The following is an 18,580-nucleotide window of genomic DNA, read 5'->3' as shown; positions in this document are numbered from 1 at the left end:
ACTTGCGTTGACTGCGTTCCAGTAACATATTCAGGAAAACCAGTTGTTTGTGCTTGCTCTTTTCAAGTAATGACAACTAGTGCAAATGCATTTGTTTGGTATTTTGTACATTCAAACACGGTAGCAACATGTCCAGAAGTAAAAGTTAGTACTTCAGCTTTCACTTCTGTTGATGCGCAATGCAGCCATCTTGGATTTTGAGGTCAAGGTTGGTGGGGCTCTCCAGAATTTCTGAGTTGGAAATCTAATTTGTGAGAGCGTTCCAGTTGAAACTTACTACTGGGAACCTGTAAATTTCAACTTCCCATTTCAAATGGAACTCAGCATTCTTGTTCTAACTTTTGTTATAATTATTACAAAAAAAAAAAACAAAGATGGGGAATGATTGAAAAAAAAAAAAAGATGATACATTCACAAGCATTCAAATTCTAGCCTAACCATTACTTTGTAGCCTCTTCATATTCTATATATATCCCCCTAGGTTTTGTCTATATGCTCCAGTTTCCTCTCACATCCCAAAGATATGCAGATTTAAATTTGCCTAGCTTGAACTTGTATGCCTATGTGTAGGTCTTGTGGCACCCGGCTGGGCCCAGGAGGACCAGAGGAGGGCTTGTGCCTCCTCCAGAACACGAGGGGGCGACTGCCCTGGTTGCTTTGGGGGCCACAGGTACAGAGCATGGAAGCTCTACCCTGTAGAGGCCCGTGGCCACTGCCAGGGGGCGCCCCAATGCCTTGGGAGCCCTGGACCTCAGCACTTCTGACACACCCGGAAGTGCTGGGGGGAAGAGGAGCAGGGACACCCGGAGTCCTTCCGGTTACGCAGCCGGCACTTCCGCCATACAGGGGAGTGTCGACGGAAGAGTGTCGGGAAGCACCTGGAGCCCATCCGGTGTGTATAAAAGGGGCCGCCTCCCTGCAGTCAATAGCAAGAGTCGGGTGGAAGTAGGACGGAGCTCAGAGGAGAGGAGAGGAGAGGAGTGGAGGCGGACTAGAGACTGAAGGCATTGTGTTGTGTGGCCAAGGACTTAAGGGGTGATTGGTGCTGCGGCACTGGGTTTGTGCTCACTGAGAACTGTAAATAATGTATAATAAACGTGTGTGTGGTGAAACCATCTTGTCTACCTGTCTGTGTCCGGGCTGTTCCACACAGTCTGTATACGCTGAGGTGAATGGTATCCCTTCATAGTTTCTAGCTTGTGCCCAGCATTGCTGGGATAGCCTTAGACTTCCTGAGAGGCAGTAATGGAAATTTGTCGGGTAAGTATGTTCTTGTCTCTAAAATTAAAGCAGTGTCCAAAATGTTGCTTTTAGTAGTTTACCATATTATTGTGTATTTTGATTAGGAATTTATGGTTCTTTTAGTGTAGAGCAGTTCGAATGCCTCTATTAACAGGAATTAATATAAATAGGTATTTATAAACTTGCATTTAGATTATAAAGATGATTATTTAAATATGCAGTTTTGCCAAATAAAAGTGTTAATTTTGATTGCATTAACAGTGGAATGAAAAAATGGAAAAATATGGTATGGGTAAAGAAATTGAATTGATCAAGGTTTTTTTTTTTCTTTTAGTTAAATCTAGAACTGCTCAGCTGGCGAAAATAAAATGGGTGGTGAACATTGTGTTTTATGTGTTACAGGTAAGTTAATGTGTGTGAAATATTATCTTTATACTCAAAACATGATGGCAGTATTGGCCAGGTTGGCAGTCTCCTCAATAATTATTATTCACAAAGTTGATTTCTGTTTAACTTATAAAGCAAGTTATCTTCCTCGTCTAAATATGTTGATAATGAATATCAAATGTAAGAAACAAGAAAAAAAAGCAGCATGAAGTTTTGGGGCGCCAAAGGCAAAACCCCGTATAAACAAAATAAAAAATGCTTTACCACAAGCATTAAATAAGTCTTCTCAGACGAGAGTATAGTTGTGAATGCCAAAAATGGAGGTTCTTCTGGCTTTAGGTTTTTCCGGCAGGAAGAGGTGGGTCCAGGTGGGAGGACACCGGAAGTGATGTCAGTGGTGAAAAGGCTGTCAATCGTTCCGGTCTACAGAAGGAGGAATAGAAAAGTAGTCAGTACACTGTGCCAACTCCTGGATTGGCAGGGAATTACCATCACCAAAGTCCTTAAGCTGTTCCCTATACGTATGCGTAGGACACAAGTAATGTGTGACATGTCATTTCTCTTTGGTGTATTTTCCAAATGCATGACTAAATTAGAGGGAGATCCTAATTGATTAAATATTTTCTGAAAATCATTTCCAATCCAGTAATAGTGATGTACTGTTAGACCAGAAGAACAATTGTGACGAAAACAGGTCATTCAGTCTAACAAACTTGTCCATCTTATTTACCATATTGTCTAAAATAATATCAGTTCAAGATTTTAAAGTCCCTAAATTCCAATTCTCCAACACACTATTTGGTAATTTATTGTACACGTCTATGGTTATTTCTGTGAAGAAACACTTTCTATCATTCATGCAAAATCTGCATTTGACAAGTTTCCAACCGTGTCCCCTTGTCCTTGTGAAAGAATTTATTTGAAAGTAACAGCTGGTGTTCACTGTACTAATTTCTTTCATGATTTTAAATGCTGCAATCATGTCCCCTCTTAATTTCCATTCCCTTAATCCAGAAATGTTCAAGTCCGCCAATCTCGCTTTATAGCCTATTCCTCCCACACCTACAGTGAACCTAGTCACTCTCCTTTGAACTTTCTCCATCGCTTGTACATTATTTTTGTAATATGGATGTGAAAACTGAACACAGTACTTAAGGTGAGGCCTCACAAGTGCTTTTTATAATTTAAGCATAACCTCCCGTACTCCACACATCCTGTTGGCCTTGTTGATTGCTTCTGTACACTGTCTTGATATAGATAGTTTGAGTCCAATAAGACTCCGATAGTTCTCATGAGAAATACATTCAAGTTTCAGACCTCCCATTGTATATTGAAATTTAACATTTACAGTAATCCCTCCTCGATCGCGGGGGTTGCGTTCCAGAACCCCCCGCGAAAGGTGAAAATCCGCGAAGTAGAAACCATATGTTTATATGGTTATTTTTATATTGTCATGCTTGGGTCACAGATTTGCACAGAAACACAGGAGGTTGTAGAGAGAGACAGGAACTTTATTCAAACACTGCAGACAAACATTTGTCTCTTTTTCAAAAGTTTAAACTGTGCTCCATGACAAGACAGAGATGACGGTTCCGTCTCACAATTAAAAGAATGCAAATATATCTTCCTCTTCAAAGGAGTGTGCATCAGGAGCAGAGAATGTCAGAGAGAGAGGAAAAAAAAGCAAACAATCAAAAATCAGTAGGGCTGTTTGGCTTTTAAGTATGCAAAGCACCGCCGCACAAAGCAGTTGCAAGGAAGGCAGCAGCTCACACCCCCTCCATCAGGAGCATAGAATGTCAGAGAGAAAATCAATACGTGCCCTTCGAGCTTTTAAGTATGCGAAGCACCGTGCGGGAAGCCTGGCACTTCACGAAGCAGCTGCACAGAAGGGAGCAACGTGAAGGTAATCTTTGAGCATTTTTAGACAAGCGTCCGTATCATCTAGGTGTGCGAACAGCCCCCCTGTTCACACCCCCTCCGTCAGGAGCAGAGAATGTCAGAGCAAGAGAGAGAGAGAGAGAGAAAAGTAAAAATCAAAAATCAATATGTGCTGTTTGATCTTTTAAGTATGCGAAGCACCGCGCAGGAAGCATATCGCTTGATAAAGCAGCCATATGTAAGCCCAGCAAAGAAGAGAGCAATGTGAAGGTAATCTTTCAGCGTTTTTTGAGGAGCGGCCGTATCCTCTAGGGGTGCCAAGAGCCCCCGTGCTCACAATATATTTGAGGAGTTTTATTTAATAGGTAATACGCGCTCTGGTTGGGTAGCTTCTCAGCCATCTGCCAATAGCGTCCCTTGTATGAAATCAACTGGGCAGACTAACTGAGGAAGCATGTACCAGAAATTAAAAGACCCATTGTCCGCAGAAATCCGCGAACCAGCAAAAAATCTGCGATATATATTTAAATATGCTTACATATAAAATCCGCAATAGAGTGAAGCCGCGAAAGTCGAAGCGCCATATAGCGAGGGATTACTGTATACATCCTGTAATGTCTTATATTTACCTACATTAAATTTTGTCTGCCACAAATCTGCCCAAGCCATTATGCTGTTCAAGTCCACAACTTATTAAGAGCTTATGTTAGCTGGAAAAGTTGTTTTTAGACATGAATCTAGGTCAGAGGCATACGCTAAATAATAGTAGTCAATTGCCAGTCTGGAGGGACCTCACACAAAATCAGTACATGGCAGGCAGGCTGATTTAGTTATGTAGTAAGGAAGGCTCCTGGGCAATTCCCTCAACAAGTGCATTGGTCAAGACCAGTGTTACACTTGAAGGAATGTACAGTACATTATCTCACAGGTGGCCTTGGAATTTCAGGAAATTCTGTTAATTTTTTTCAATGATATTCGTTTTTTGTGTATTACATTTCTAATTATCAAGCACTGTTGTTTTTACTTATGGTTACAGTATATTTAAAGGTCAAGTTAGCATTGAAAAGTAGGAGTAATGTATGTTAACTTTCACTTAAACTAAGGTCTGCTTCCAGTAGAGAAGATGAAAATATAAATGCAGTCTTAAAATGCAGATTTTAAAGAAAAAACTCCAGGGACAAAAGTTCTTTTGGAATAATCAAATCAAGGTCTGCCTGACATAGGCAAACTTACTGTCCAGAAGTATGAATCATATAATCACTGCAATTACTGCATTTATTAAGAATCAACTATGAACAGCTGTACTGTCATGTCTATATATTAAATAATGGTCTTTCAACTTTAAGTACTGGAACAATGAAGCATCTTTTATATTGGCTTATAGATAATTTGATAAAATGGGTGTACAGGACCTAATGCCTTTGCATCTCACAGTAGCTTTAGTTGTGTGTTGATTGTGTTATGATTTCCAGGACACACAAAACTTATATGAAGGCTTTAATCTTTCAAACTTTGCATCACTTTCAAAAACAGTTCTGGCTTTCACCATTCGGAAGTAGGCTTTTTGGCTTGCATACCAAAAGATAAGACAAACTTAATATTCTCAAAAAGGAAGAGGGCAACCTTTAAAAAATAAAAAGCCAACAATGTAAAATAGTGTCTTTTTAATATGTCTAATGAATGTATTAAAAATTAAATGCAAAAATATAATATATAAGTCAAACAATGATTACCAGAAATGCATGTCAATAAGTTAACAAATGTAATTCCTAAAGTCACAATTCAAATATAAAAAGCAAAGTCTAGAATCAAAGGATCAAAAACAAAAGTACAAAATTTCACTGTTGAAAATCCAAATTCAGTAGAGAGCTGAACAAATAAACTATTAGCACTACTGTTAAGATTTCTGCTAGCCTTTAAAGAATTGAGGGCAGTCTCACAACTACAACATCAGGATAGCACATCCATTGGGCTCAACATACAGAGAACAAGGAATATATCTCATAAAATAAGCCAAATGGAAAAACATATTAAATACAATAACATAAATACACAAAATATAGTAGTAACTAACATATATGCACAAAAGAGTGAAAAATAAATTGCAAAAAGTAGAAAACAACATTTTTAGAGACATAATAGAGATTTTTAGAGACATAATATGAGCACACAAAGGACAATAAAATGAAGCCATAAAAATAAAGGACACTAGAGCCAGGGAATTGGAACCTGGTTACACTATAACAGAAAGTATCACATAACTACTTTAATTTTCTCTATTAGGTGGGGCCAGACAGGTGATAGACAGTTTCTCATCAAATAACACAAACACCATTGCTTAATGAACAAAATAATGCAATTTACTCATACCACAAGGATTATGGAAGTTGAATATAGACATGTATACAAGATTAGAGTTTAACATAGTTTTTGGGAGAAATACTTGGACTTTACTAGTCAAAGCAAATCTGTACTCTTCATTTTTGTAAAACACACAATTTAAATATCAAGATGAACAAAAGTGTTTTTATGTTGTTATCTTAATACATATTGTTACATATAGTAGCTTAGAATTAACAAAGCAGCCTTTAATAAAGTCTAAATCCATTTTTTGGATTGGATAAACCTTTTTAAAGGTGAAGCCAAACTGACACAAATATGGCAAATCTTTTTAATGTCTGATGTCTTAATGCCAGTTCTTTTTTTGTGTTAATTTCTGTTTTCAGAATCTACAGTTACTAGGGGGCTTCACTCGCCAACCCCTGGTGTTGGGTAACCCGAAATACATTGATGTATGTATGAGATATATTGGAGTGTAAAGGTGTAGATGACGAACAAAGGAAGTAAAGAACCCATAGCATGGCACATTAGAAAGATATATTGGAATATTTCTTTATACACAACATTTGTAGTACATTAGAAAGATATATTGGAATATTTCTTTATACACAACATTTGTAGTAAAGATGGTGTGTTTTCCTTGGTATGGAGTATCTATAACTTTAATGTCAGATGAACGCCGAACTCTTGAGAAGGCAACATAAAGTTGTCCATGTCCAAATACAGGCTCAGAGAGGTATATGCCAACTCTGTCCATGGTTTGTCCTTGGGATTTGTTGATTGTCATGGCAAATGCAGGTTTAATGGGAAATTGGCGTCGTTTAAGTGTAAAAGGTAATTCCAGGTCAGAACTTGTCTGCTTTTGTATTGGCCTCTCTTTCAACCTCATGTAGCATTTTTATAGACTTAGCTAATGGGTGATTGTTTATGACTTCAGCGACGTTTCTCATTATCAGCTCTGTGCATTGCTTGTTTTCAGGAAGGTTCATTCGTTTATAGATTGCGTCATCTGGATCTAACACATAGATTTGTGCATATTTGCATTCGTGATTTGGTTGAGGGTGCACTGTTCCAATCCGATGTAATATTTGTCCATATACGCGAAAGCAGTATGGGCCATTGTCAGCTGGTGGCCTGATATTTACCCCAGTAGATGCAAAAGCAAATGAACTATCGTAGGATCTAATGCAGTCCATAAAGTTTTTAATTTCGGGTACATTGTTAGTTAGAAGCTTCCGTAGATATTCAGGATATTCATTTAAAGGAGGCAGTCTAACCTGACCCTTTTGACAACAACGTGTAAACTCATTAGTTGTATTGCCAGTTGTTTCTTCAGGGAAATTAAGTGAATGACAATGACAGCAAATGATATTCATTAATCCTAATGAATGTTCACTAATAGTGGACTCATTACAGAATGCGTTGTCAGCTAATTGGCGGAATTGTTTAGCGGCCGTTTGTCGTTCCTTTCTTTGCCGTTTATCTAATGACTCTGCTGTTTGAGAGGCGTGTTGTAGGCGCCTGCGTTCATTAATTGTATTCAGGCGGGCTTGCTTCTGTATGTCCGTTAGTTGAGATGTTTCGTTTTGGAGCCGTGACTCCTTTGGTTGCATTGTTTGAGAAGTGCGTTGTAGGCGCCTGCGTTCATTTTTTTTATCCAGGCGGGCTCGTTTTTGCAGCCCCGTCAGTCGAGCTCTTTCTTTTTGGAGTCGTGCCTGCTTTGCTTGCGGCATTTCAGACGCGCGCTGTAGGCGCCTGCGTTCATTGATTTTATCCAGGCGGGTGGTTGTACTGTTAATAATGCATCACTGTAAAGTGATTCACATATGCTATATGGTTTGTATGTGTGAGGATGCCGTACGTTTAATACGGAGAGTTTGTTTATTCTTATTACCTGGACTATGCTGTGTAGTGTGGACGTTTAGTTCAGAAGCGCGTTGTAGGCGCCTGCACCTTTTGTCCTTTCTCGTGCCTTCCGTACTATCTTTGTGGACCTTTGCGGACTCTGTAGCGTAGTGCTGGGCGGTATACTGGTTCATACCGAAAACCGTTTTTTTTTTTTTTTTTTTATGATATGGATTTTTCTTATACCGTAACACCGGTTTAAATTGCCTAAACGACGTTCGGAACGTGGCGCAGCGGGAAACTGTTCAAGTGGGGACCTTTTTCACTGCTACACCGCTAAACACAGATTTGTTGCACTAGGGCTCTTTTTCACTGCTACACCACCAAATAGTGGGCGGTAACATAGGTATATGGAGGACTTTTTCGGACAAAATTAAATAAATAAATAAATGCGCAAATAAATTAAAGTTCTGTGAAATGTGAAAAATGGACAGAGAGCATTCCGAAACTGAAGCCGACGATAAAGTTGAACATGATGAACAGAAGAACTTTTGCCGAAAAAAAGGAGTCACGTCTGTCGCCTGGAGATACTTTAGTGTTAAAAGGTCAGATGTGTAAATACTGTTTCTATACTACTGGATAATACTGCAAGCCAAGTTGTACTTGTTTTTGTACTTGCTAGTGTATGTTTTGCTTATATTCATCCTGCGATGTGCTGGGGACTCGTTCAGAGATGGGCGCAACTCTGAATGGATGGCATAATTAAACATGTATAACGAAGATATTTTTAAAGTTCTGAACACTCCGTCGGCTAAGTTAATAACTAGTTTTAATTTCACAAAGACGTTTATCGTGTGGTGATTGGTAATGTGGAGAAAGAAAAAGGAAATATAGGAACTGGGGTTTTGGTAGAGAGCAGGAATATCATGAAGTGAATGGATTCTGTGCGGTGATTGCTGCAGGCGCCTGCTCTTAGTGCGGAGGAAGTCAGTTTAAGAAGCGTAGTGATTAATGACTCGGTCGGGGAACACTTAACACAAAGTATTTGATGTGCTGCATTAACTTATGATGGGGTTTGAGAAAATCTAGTAAATTAAACATTGATTTTAGGATGAAGTTTAGTTTACAACATTCTACTTTAATTATAAAATAAACTATGAGAAAAAAGTGGAAATGTCAACTTTAATCTTGACATAAGTGTCAACATTAAAGTGGAAATGTCGAGAATAAAGTCAACATGTTGAATTTATTCTCGACATATAGTTTGTTTTTTTCTTCCATGTTCATATTTTTTTTTCTTCACAGTGGCCCTAATGTGCTTCCATAGGGCTATACCACAAACAGCATTATAAATGCAAGTTGCAGTTTTATTATTTATGTATATAGCTTAGCTTGAAGCAAGGTCCATATTAATGCAGTTTGCCTAAATGATGGTACAGTTGGTAAGATGTCATCACCAAGTTGCACTTGTTTTATTTTATTTTAATTTGGTGAATACTGTGTAATGCACCTGGGCTTGAAGCCTTGAAGTAATGGTGCAACTATCAGTAATACTATTATGTATTTTATTGTTATTATTTATTAGTTTATCTTCATCATAAATGTAAGTGTCATTTTCAGCATTTTGTGAGCCATTCACCTCTTCTGCTTCATTTCCTTATCTATAGTTAATAATTGTTGCGGGAGTCATGGATCTTTCTCAGATTAATAGAATCACTTAGAAAAAAAGGCTAAGATTAAGAAACGAAGTGCTTGAACACATAGAAAAATAAAAAATATTCATAAAATGAGTATGTGTAAGAAGAATGGAGCTCCCATGATGATTAGGGGAAAGAGAGACATAAATAAATTCTAATGTGTTATTTTTGGTTTTTGCAAAGTGAGTCTCTACCTCAATATTCATGATGAATGGTTAGTGCTGATGTGAAAACTGAAGATACAAAATCTTCTTGTATTATTAACAAGACTGTCCATAATAGCTTCACTCACAAATTCTTTGGCTCTGTTGGGGTATTTTCTTTGCATATTGTGTATTCAGGATTAGCATTTTATCTTTTTGCATTGACAAAAGTAAAGCTGAATGCTGAACATCTAATCTATATTTGAATTAGTGGCCTGCGAACTGAGCGTCAAACTTTTGACATTTTACATATTAGTGTAACTCAATCACTCTCTCTTGTCAAACTTGGTCTTTTGCTGGTACAGGCAGTTTGCAGACACCAGTAGGAGCTGGGGTTTCTGAGGCCACATAAAAATTCTTCAAAGAATGTTGTCTGCCCTGGTCAGCGTATTGCTCCAAACCCCAAGAAAATCAAATTACATCATAGTAGTGTAGTAGCCAAACTAAGCCTTGAATAAAACACGGTCTTTCATTTTTAAAAAAAACAGCTCTTTATTCCTTAATGCATTGAATGTATAAAATAAAAACCATACTGTAGTGTTTGAAATGATTATGCTGCAAAATATGGAGGCATTAAACCTGCAGAATCTGCTCTGCAAAGGACAACAATGTAGCACATTTGCAGTGCATACAATATTTGCTGTTTTATTAGTGTTTATCCACATCTGGCATTGTTTATATTTTTGTATTAATCCCAATGGCTTTCCATTGCATATTACCTGTTTTTTTAAAGCTACTATCAGAGGCAAGCAATATATAGAAAATACATAAGAGCAATATGGGTTGTATAGTATATGGAAATAAGAAATAAACTGATGTAAGGACCTAAACTAAGGTTTCATCTAAAGTACCAAGGTCATCTCTACTCCAAGCAGCATTTCAAGCTTAACATTTTCTATAAAGTATGCAGAGCCATTACAACACCTGGTTCAGTGTGAAGTTTCATATTTGTAGGCTTTATACTTAAATTAATAGTTGATCACCTGTCTGTCTATTATAAAAAAAAATCCTGCAGAGAAACAGTAGGGCATTGAGACATGATCTTCACATTAAGATCACGGAAGATACTCAAAAGACCCGCGAGACTAAAGAGATTGGCCATGGAGCGTCTTGCGGGGACCTTAAACATGAGACTTTGTGCCAAGAGATTGACCCAGGACCATCTTGCGATGACGTAGAACATGAGATTCTTGCAAGACATGCCCTACTTACAACCAAATAAGACCACGGTCATCAAAACTCTTAGTCGTGTTTTGGCTTTGAGCACACACAGATCCAGGGCTCTGAGCGCATATAAAGCGTATAAGGATAATACGTTATAGATGAAACATAGACGACTAAGCGAAGAAGAAAGGAGCGCGGAGAAAAGAGACTCAAAAGCATTGGAGAGACCAAAAGAATAATCTAGGTGCAAATTCAGAAAATCAGGAAAGTAATTATCAGCCCAGAACAAGTAGAATTGGAAAAAAAAGCATGTCCAATCCGGATGTTGGCGCTATACACATGCAGAGCAGGTTAGAAATTATGAAAGCAATGGAATTCGAAAGACTCAAAAAAAAAAAAAAAAAAAAAAAAAAAAAAAAAAAAAAAAAAAAAAACCGTTGGCGTGATACACATGTGGAGAAAGTTAAAGAATATGAAAGTAGGAAAATTAGAAATTATAAAAAAAAAGAAAGAAAAGATTGCAGTAGCACAAACAAACGGAAATTATTACTCAAAAAAGGGAAAATTAATCACCATGGACCAGGTGTCATTGAAACAAAAGCAGGATAAAGCGAGGTCAGAAATAAAAAGTAGAAAACAAAGGAGGGGAGAGAAAGAGAGCAGGCTATATCTAATCTATCCTTTTAATCCTTATAACTACCAATGTAACACTAGGCTGCATGGCAATTACCCGTGGGGAAATAGGAAATTAAGGTTAAAGCTGTCTCACTTCCAGTTAAGACTATAAAATTACATCAAAAATTCATAATCAATGTCTCCATGATGAGACAGTTTGTGAGCTGGAATGTTAAAGGCCTGAATCACGAATTAAAGAGAAAGAAACTATTCTCTCACCTAACAGGTTTAAACGCTAAAATATTATTTCTACAGGAGACCCACTTACTAAGCAAGGATCAGTTCTGGCTGCAAAAGGTCTGGACTGGCCAAATGTTCCATTCTAACTTTACAAAGAAAACTAGAGGTGTGGGAATCCTCATACATAGAACAGTCTCATTTGTAGCATCAGATGTAGTATCCTGAAGGGAGATATGTGATGGTCATGGGCAACTTATTTAACTGTAAAATGATTTTGATAAATGTTTATGCACCAAATGTCGATGATAAGGAATTCATGCAAAATGTATTTGCATCCATTCCCAATGTGAACACTCATAAAATTATAATGGCTGGGGACTTTAATTTTGTTTTAAATCCACTCTTAGATAGGACTCTTGTTACAGGGGGTATGACATCTAACACTGCAAAGACAATTACACAGTTTGTAACTGACCACAACTTATCAGACCCCTGGAGGTTTCTAAACCCAAACTCAAGAACATATTCTTTCTACTCACCAGTACATCATTGCTACTCAAGAATTAATTATTTCTTTATAGATAATAATTTCTTGCCTACGATTAAATCTTGCAAGTACGATGCTATTTTTATTTCCGACCATGCCCCTCTGCTCTTGGAGCTAAAGTCACTATGCCCCACACACTCACCTCGCAGATGGCGCCTTAACCCGCTTGTATTAGCAGACGAGAACTTTACTGAATTTATATCCAAACAAATCAGTTTTTTCCTAGAGACAAATACATCTTCAGAGGTTTCTGCAGGAATACTCTGGGAAACTTTAAAGGCCTTCTTAAGAGGACAGATTATTTCATATCTTTCCCACAGGAATAAATTAGAAACCAAGAAAGTATCGGAGCTAAAAAAAAAACGAAATTACTAGAGTAGATGAAGAACATGCTAGGCTTCCAAGCGAGGCTCTACATAGGAAAAGGCAGGCTCTGCATTCAGAACTCAACCTCTTGACAACTAAAGAAACTGAACAACTAATTTATAAATCCAGGCATCATTACTATGAACACAGAGAGAAAGCTAATAAGCTTTTAGCTCAACAAATCCACAAGCAAGAAGTTCGCAATGCATTCCCAGTAATCACCAACACGAATGGAGATGAAATCATTGACCATAAATATATAATGCACACATTTAGAGACTACTATAAATCCTTATATTCTACTGAGTTTCAAGAAGACAATACACAATCTAATGCATTTCTGGATACATGCCACAAATGGGTACTTTTAGTGCGGATGAACTGGATAAACCTCTGGCGCTATCAGAATTACTAGATGCAATAAAGTCACTTCGAGGCGGGAAAGCAGCAGGCCCTGATGGCTACCCTGCAGAATTTTATAAGAAATTCTCCACTCAGCTAGCTCCCCTCCTATTAGCAACATTTACAGAAGCTAGAGACAATCAAATTCTACCTCAAACTTTTCGCCAAGCATTAATCATCGTCTTTCTTAAACAAAATAAGGACTTATCACAATGTGCATCATATAGACCAATTTCACTTCTGAATAATGATGTTAAGATACTCTCAAAAATAATAGCTAGAAGGATGGAGAAAGTGCTGCCTTCGGTAATATCACAAGATCAAACTGTATTTATAAAGGGTCAACACTTATCTTCCAATCTTCGACGCCTGTTTAATGTAATATACTCGCCAACAAAGTCAAACACCCCAGAAATATTATTATCATTGGATGCAGAAAAGCATTTGACATGATTGAATGGAAATACCTTTTCACTACATTAGAGAAATTTGGGTTTGGCCCCAACATTTGTGCATGGATCATACTACTATATACCAATCCAGAAGCTTCAGTTTGTATTAACAACATTTGTTCAGACTACTTTAAACTAGAACGTGATACCAGACAAGGTTGCCCCTTGTCAGCACTGCTATTTGCAGTCACCATTGAACCACTGGTGGTCCACTGTCGAAATTCTTATCAGATAAAGGGGATTTTCAGAGAAGGACTAGAACAGAAAATTTCTCTATATGCAGATGATATGGTACTGTATACATCAGATCCACAAAATTCTGTGCCTGCAGTCTTAACAGCACTTACAGAATTTCAAAAGATCTCTGGTCTCAGAATTAATTTGAATAAAAGTGTGCTCTTTCCAGTGAATTCTCAAGCACACAATATTAGATTGGAAACTTTCCCTTTTATCATCGCAGATAAGTTTAAATGCCTAGGGGTAAACATAAAGCTCTTTATCAACAAAATTTCGCCGTCTGTATGGAAAAAATTCAGCAAGACTTACATAGATGGTCAACCATTCATCTCACTCTAGCTGGAAGAATTAACGTTGTTAAGATAAATATTCTTCCTAAGCTACTTTTTTATTTCAAAACATTCCAATATACATTAATAAATCATTTTTAAGCAATTAGATTCAACAATAATGTCATTTATTTGGAACTCAAAACACCCACGTATCCAAAGAGTGACCCTACAAAGATCTAAGGAAGAAGGTGGCATGGCTCTACCCAACTTTCAGTTTTATTACTGGGCAGCAAACATACAAGCTATAAAAACCTGGATACAAATAGATAAACATACACAGGCTTAGTCCGCAATGGAAGTAAAATCCTGCAGTACTTCTTTATATTCCCTGCTTTGTGCCCCAACAAATGCAAGTTATCGGAAATATACTAATAACCCAATTGTGCTTCACTCACTCAGAATATGGAACCAATGTAGAAAGCATTTTATGATGGAGAATCTTTTATCTGTGGCACCTCTGCAAGAGAACCACCTCTTTCAACCCTCACAAACATATGCAGTTTTTAATATCTGGAAAAGATTTGGGATTATATTGCTTAGAGATCTTTATATAGACAACATCTTTGCAACCTATGAACAGTTACACTCCAAATTTAACTTTCCAGCCGCACATTTCTTTCACTATTTTCACATTAGGAACAGAACCTGCCCGATTTTCCTCATCTTGCACCCTCATAAAAAATATTTCTCAATTTCAAGGACTTACACACCATCTCTGCAATATATAAAATTATCTTGCAGTCCCTCCCTTTTAAAGGTCCAAGAGGACATTAGGAAAAAGATCTCTTAATCAATATATCAGAAAAGGAGTGGAAAATAGCAATGCAGAGACTTCACTCGAGCTCCATATGCGCAAAGCATACAATTATTCAACTCAAAATTATATATCGAGCACATCTGTCTCACCTAAAACTGTCCAACATGTTTCCAGGGCAAGATCCAATCTGCAAACGCTGCAATCAAGTCCCAGCCTCACTGGGTCACATGTTCTGGGTCTGCACCAAATTAACATCATTTTGGACCAAAATTTTTAAATGCCTTTCAGACAGCCTTGGTGTCACAATCCCTCCTAACCCATTAACAGCTGTGTTTGGTGTTCTTCCAGATGGGTTTAAAGTGGAGAAGGACAAACAAACTGTGATTGCATTCACTACACTTTTGGCACGCAGACTTATTTTGCTAAACTGGAAGAATCCTAACTCTCCTCTTTTAAGTCAGTGGGAAACCGATGTTTTATACTATTTGAAATTGGAAAAAATTTAATATTCAGTTAGAGGATCTGTACAGAATTTTTTCAAAACCTGGCAGGATCTAATCAATAAAATCTTAGAATAAGCTCTTAATGCACCAAGGAAGCAATTATCTCCACATTTCTTTTTCTTCTCCATTTATCTCTATTGCCCTATTAAACTCATCAATTTAGGTATGTCTACAAGCCTTAAGTTTTACTCTTTTGGCCATATTGTCCTCTCTCAGGGGTGGGGGGGCGACTTAGATCAATTTTTACAAAAGATAGGATTGAAAACATGTATGAAATGATTACAGTAAAATTAATAAAATTAAAAAAAAAAGAAATAAAAGACAGAGTAGAAAACAAAGTAAAATGTCATAAAGAGGTTAAAAAAGGGGGCCAAACACATGCAGAGCAGGTTAGAGATAATGAAAACGAATTCAAAAGCCTCAAAAAAAACGTAGGTGCGAAATACATGCAGAGCAAGATGCAGAATATGAAAGCAGAAAAAAACGACAGTGTCAAAACAAAGAAAGTAAACATCACAGCGCAAAGAAAGAGAAATTATTACTCGGGAGAAATAACGAAAAGGCGAATAGAGATCGAATATATGGACTTAGGTGATATGTCAGAAGTATGTAAATATTGTAAGGCTTTGAAGTTTAAGTCAAGAGAATTTCAAAAACGGAGTTTACCTCACATGTATTTATTGGTTACTTTGCAAAAAAAAAAAAAAGAACTGCTGATGATGTAGATCATTTTGTCTGTGCTGAAATTCCAAACAAACCTATCCTGAATTATGGTACAAAGTCATTAAACACATCTCACGGACCTCATTAAAAAGATTCAGCACATTGGGACTCGAAAGATTCCAAATATTGTTTTTACAGAAGTTCAGAAATAAAAGTGAAACTAATGAAACAGCAACAATTCAAAGAAAAAAAAATCTTAAAAGTGTGTATCCGGAAAAACATAAATGGGGGTTGGCGAGCGAAGCCCCCTAGTTAGTCCGTAAAATTGTGGAAGCTGTGGAAGATCCCAATTAGACATTTTAATGACTTACATAATAAGTACCTAAGCACAATGAATCTTTTCATTTCAATGGTTATGATCAGATTTTGCAACAAATTCATGGGAGTCTAATTGATAGTGCCTTGTTTGGTACAAATATATTTTTTGGAAGTTTTAGTGGTCAAAATATTAACATATACTTTCCTGTCTGTAAAATATATTATGAAATATTTTTGTGTATAAATGTTATATAAGTAATGTACAAGAAATTTGAACATGAAAGGGATCTTCAATGGTCATCCATTATGCTGGATGCTTACAACAACAACAACATTTATTTATATAGCACATTTTCATACAAAAAGTAGCTCAAAGTGCTTTACATAATGAAGAGAAGAAAAATAAAAGACAAAATAAGAAATTAAAATAAGACAACATTAATTAACATAGAAAGGAGTAAGGTCCGATGGCCAGGGTGGACAGAAAAAACAAAAAAAAAACTCCAGAAGGCTGGAGAAAAAAAATAAAATCTGTAGGGGTTCCAGGCCACGAGACCGCCCAGTCCCCTTTGGGCATTCTACCTAACATAAATGAAATAGTCCTCTTTGTAGTTCGGGTTTTTCACGGAGTCACTTGATGCTGATGGTCATACAGACTTCTGGCTTTTAATCCATCCATCATTGTTGGAACATCATGGTGCTTTGGGTAGATGGTGGTGGCGCACACCACCACCAACAGGACACCGGAAAAGGAAACAGAAGAGAGAGTAGGGGTTAGTACAGATTTTGAATGAATAGTTATTATAATGAATTAGATATACAGAGTATCAGGATTAAATTACAGTGAAGTTATGAGAAGGCCATGTTAAAATAATGTGTTTTCAGTAGTTTTTTAAAGTGCTCCACTGTATTAGCCTGGCGAATTCCTACTGGCAGGCTATTCCAGATTTTAGGTGCATAACAGCAGAAGGCCGCCTCACCACTTCTTTTAAGTTTTGCTCTTGGAATTCTAAGGAGACACTCAGTTGAGGATCTGAGGTTACGATTTGGAATATAAGGTGTCAGACATTCCGATATATAAGCCGGGGCGAGATTATTTAAAGCTTTATAAACCATAAGCAGAATTTTAAAGTCAATTCTGAATGACACAGGTAACCAGTGTAGTGACATCAAAACTGGAGAAATGTGTTCGGATTTTCTTTTCCTGGTAAGGATTCTAGCAGCTGCATTCTGCACTAGTTGCAAACGATTTATGTCTTTTTTGGGTAGTCCTGAGAGGAGTGCGTTACAGTAATCTAGCCGACTGAAAACAAACGCATGAACTAATTTCTCTGCATCTTTCGATGATATAAGAGGTCTAACTTTTGCTATGTTTCTTAGGTGAAAAAATGCTGTCCTAGTGATCTGATTAATATGCGATTTAAAATTCAGATTACAATCAACGGTTACCCCTAAGCTTTTTACCTCCGATTTGACTTTTAATCCTAATGCATCCAGTTTATTTCTAATAGCCTCATTGTATCCATTATTGCCAATCACTAAGATTTCGGTTTTTTCTTTATTTAATTTGAGAAAGTTACTATTCATCCATTCTGAGATACAAGTTAGACATTGTGTTAGCGAATCAAAAGATTTGGGGTCATCAGGTGCTATTGATAAATACAGCTGTGTGTCATCAGCATAGCTGTGGTAGCTCACGTTGTGCCCTGAGATAATCTGACCTAATGGAAGCATGTAGATTGAGAAGAGCAGCGGACCCAGGATAGAGCCTTGTGGAACACCATATAGAATATCATGTGTCTTTGAGTTATAATTACCACAACTAACAAAGAATTTTCTCCCTGCCAGGTAGGATTCAAACCAATTTAAGACACTGCCAGAGAGGCCCACCCATTGACTAAGGCGATTCTTAAGAATATTATGATCAATGGTGTCAAATGCGGCAATCAGATCTAAGAGGATGAGAACAGATAAATGGCCTCTGTCTTCATTTACCCGCAAGTCATTTACTACTTTAACGAGTGCAGTTTCTGTGCTGTGATTTGTTCTAAAACCTGACTGAAATTTATCAAGAATAGCATGTTTATTGAGGTGCTCATTTAACTGTATAATGACTGCCTTCTGTAGAATTTTACTTAAGAAAGGCAGGTTAGAGATGGGTCTTTAATTTTCAAGAGCAGAGGGATCGAGATTATTTTTCTTAAGTAGGGGTTTAACTACCGCAGTCTTAAGACAGTCTGGGAAGACCCCCGTATCTAATGACGAATTTACTATGTCAAGAACATTATCACTAAGCACGCCCGATACTTCTTTGAAAAAAATTGTTGGTATTGGGTCAAGGGCACAGGTGGAGGGTTTCATTTGAGAAATTATTTTATGTAAATCAGGT

The 18,580-nt window shown here is 37.3% G+C and overlaps 1 protein-coding gene across 1 annotated transcript in view; it reads left to right on the top strand.

The window, feature by feature from the left end:
* The window catches only part of get1 (guided entry of tail-anchored proteins factor 1), a 51,552-nt gene that overhangs the window by 26,470 nt on the left and 6,502 nt on the right, over positions 1-18,580 (top strand). The window contains exon 3 of the mRNA XM_028800200.2: positions 1,577-1,644. Coding sequence (XP_028656033.1) covers positions 1,577-1,644 — 68 coding nt within the window. The remainder of the gene's footprint in view (positions 1-1,576; positions 1,645-18,580) is intronic.

This window comes from Erpetoichthys calabaricus, chromosome 4 (assembly GCF_900747795.2).
Source record: "Erpetoichthys calabaricus chromosome 4, fErpCal1.3, whole genome shotgun sequence".
NCBI classification, from domain to species: domain Eukaryota; kingdom Metazoa; phylum Chordata; class Cladistia; order Polypteriformes; family Polypteridae; genus Erpetoichthys; species Erpetoichthys calabaricus.
The sequence above is the reverse complement of the archived record's forward strand: the minus strand, read 5'-3'. Positions and strand labels throughout refer to the sequence as shown.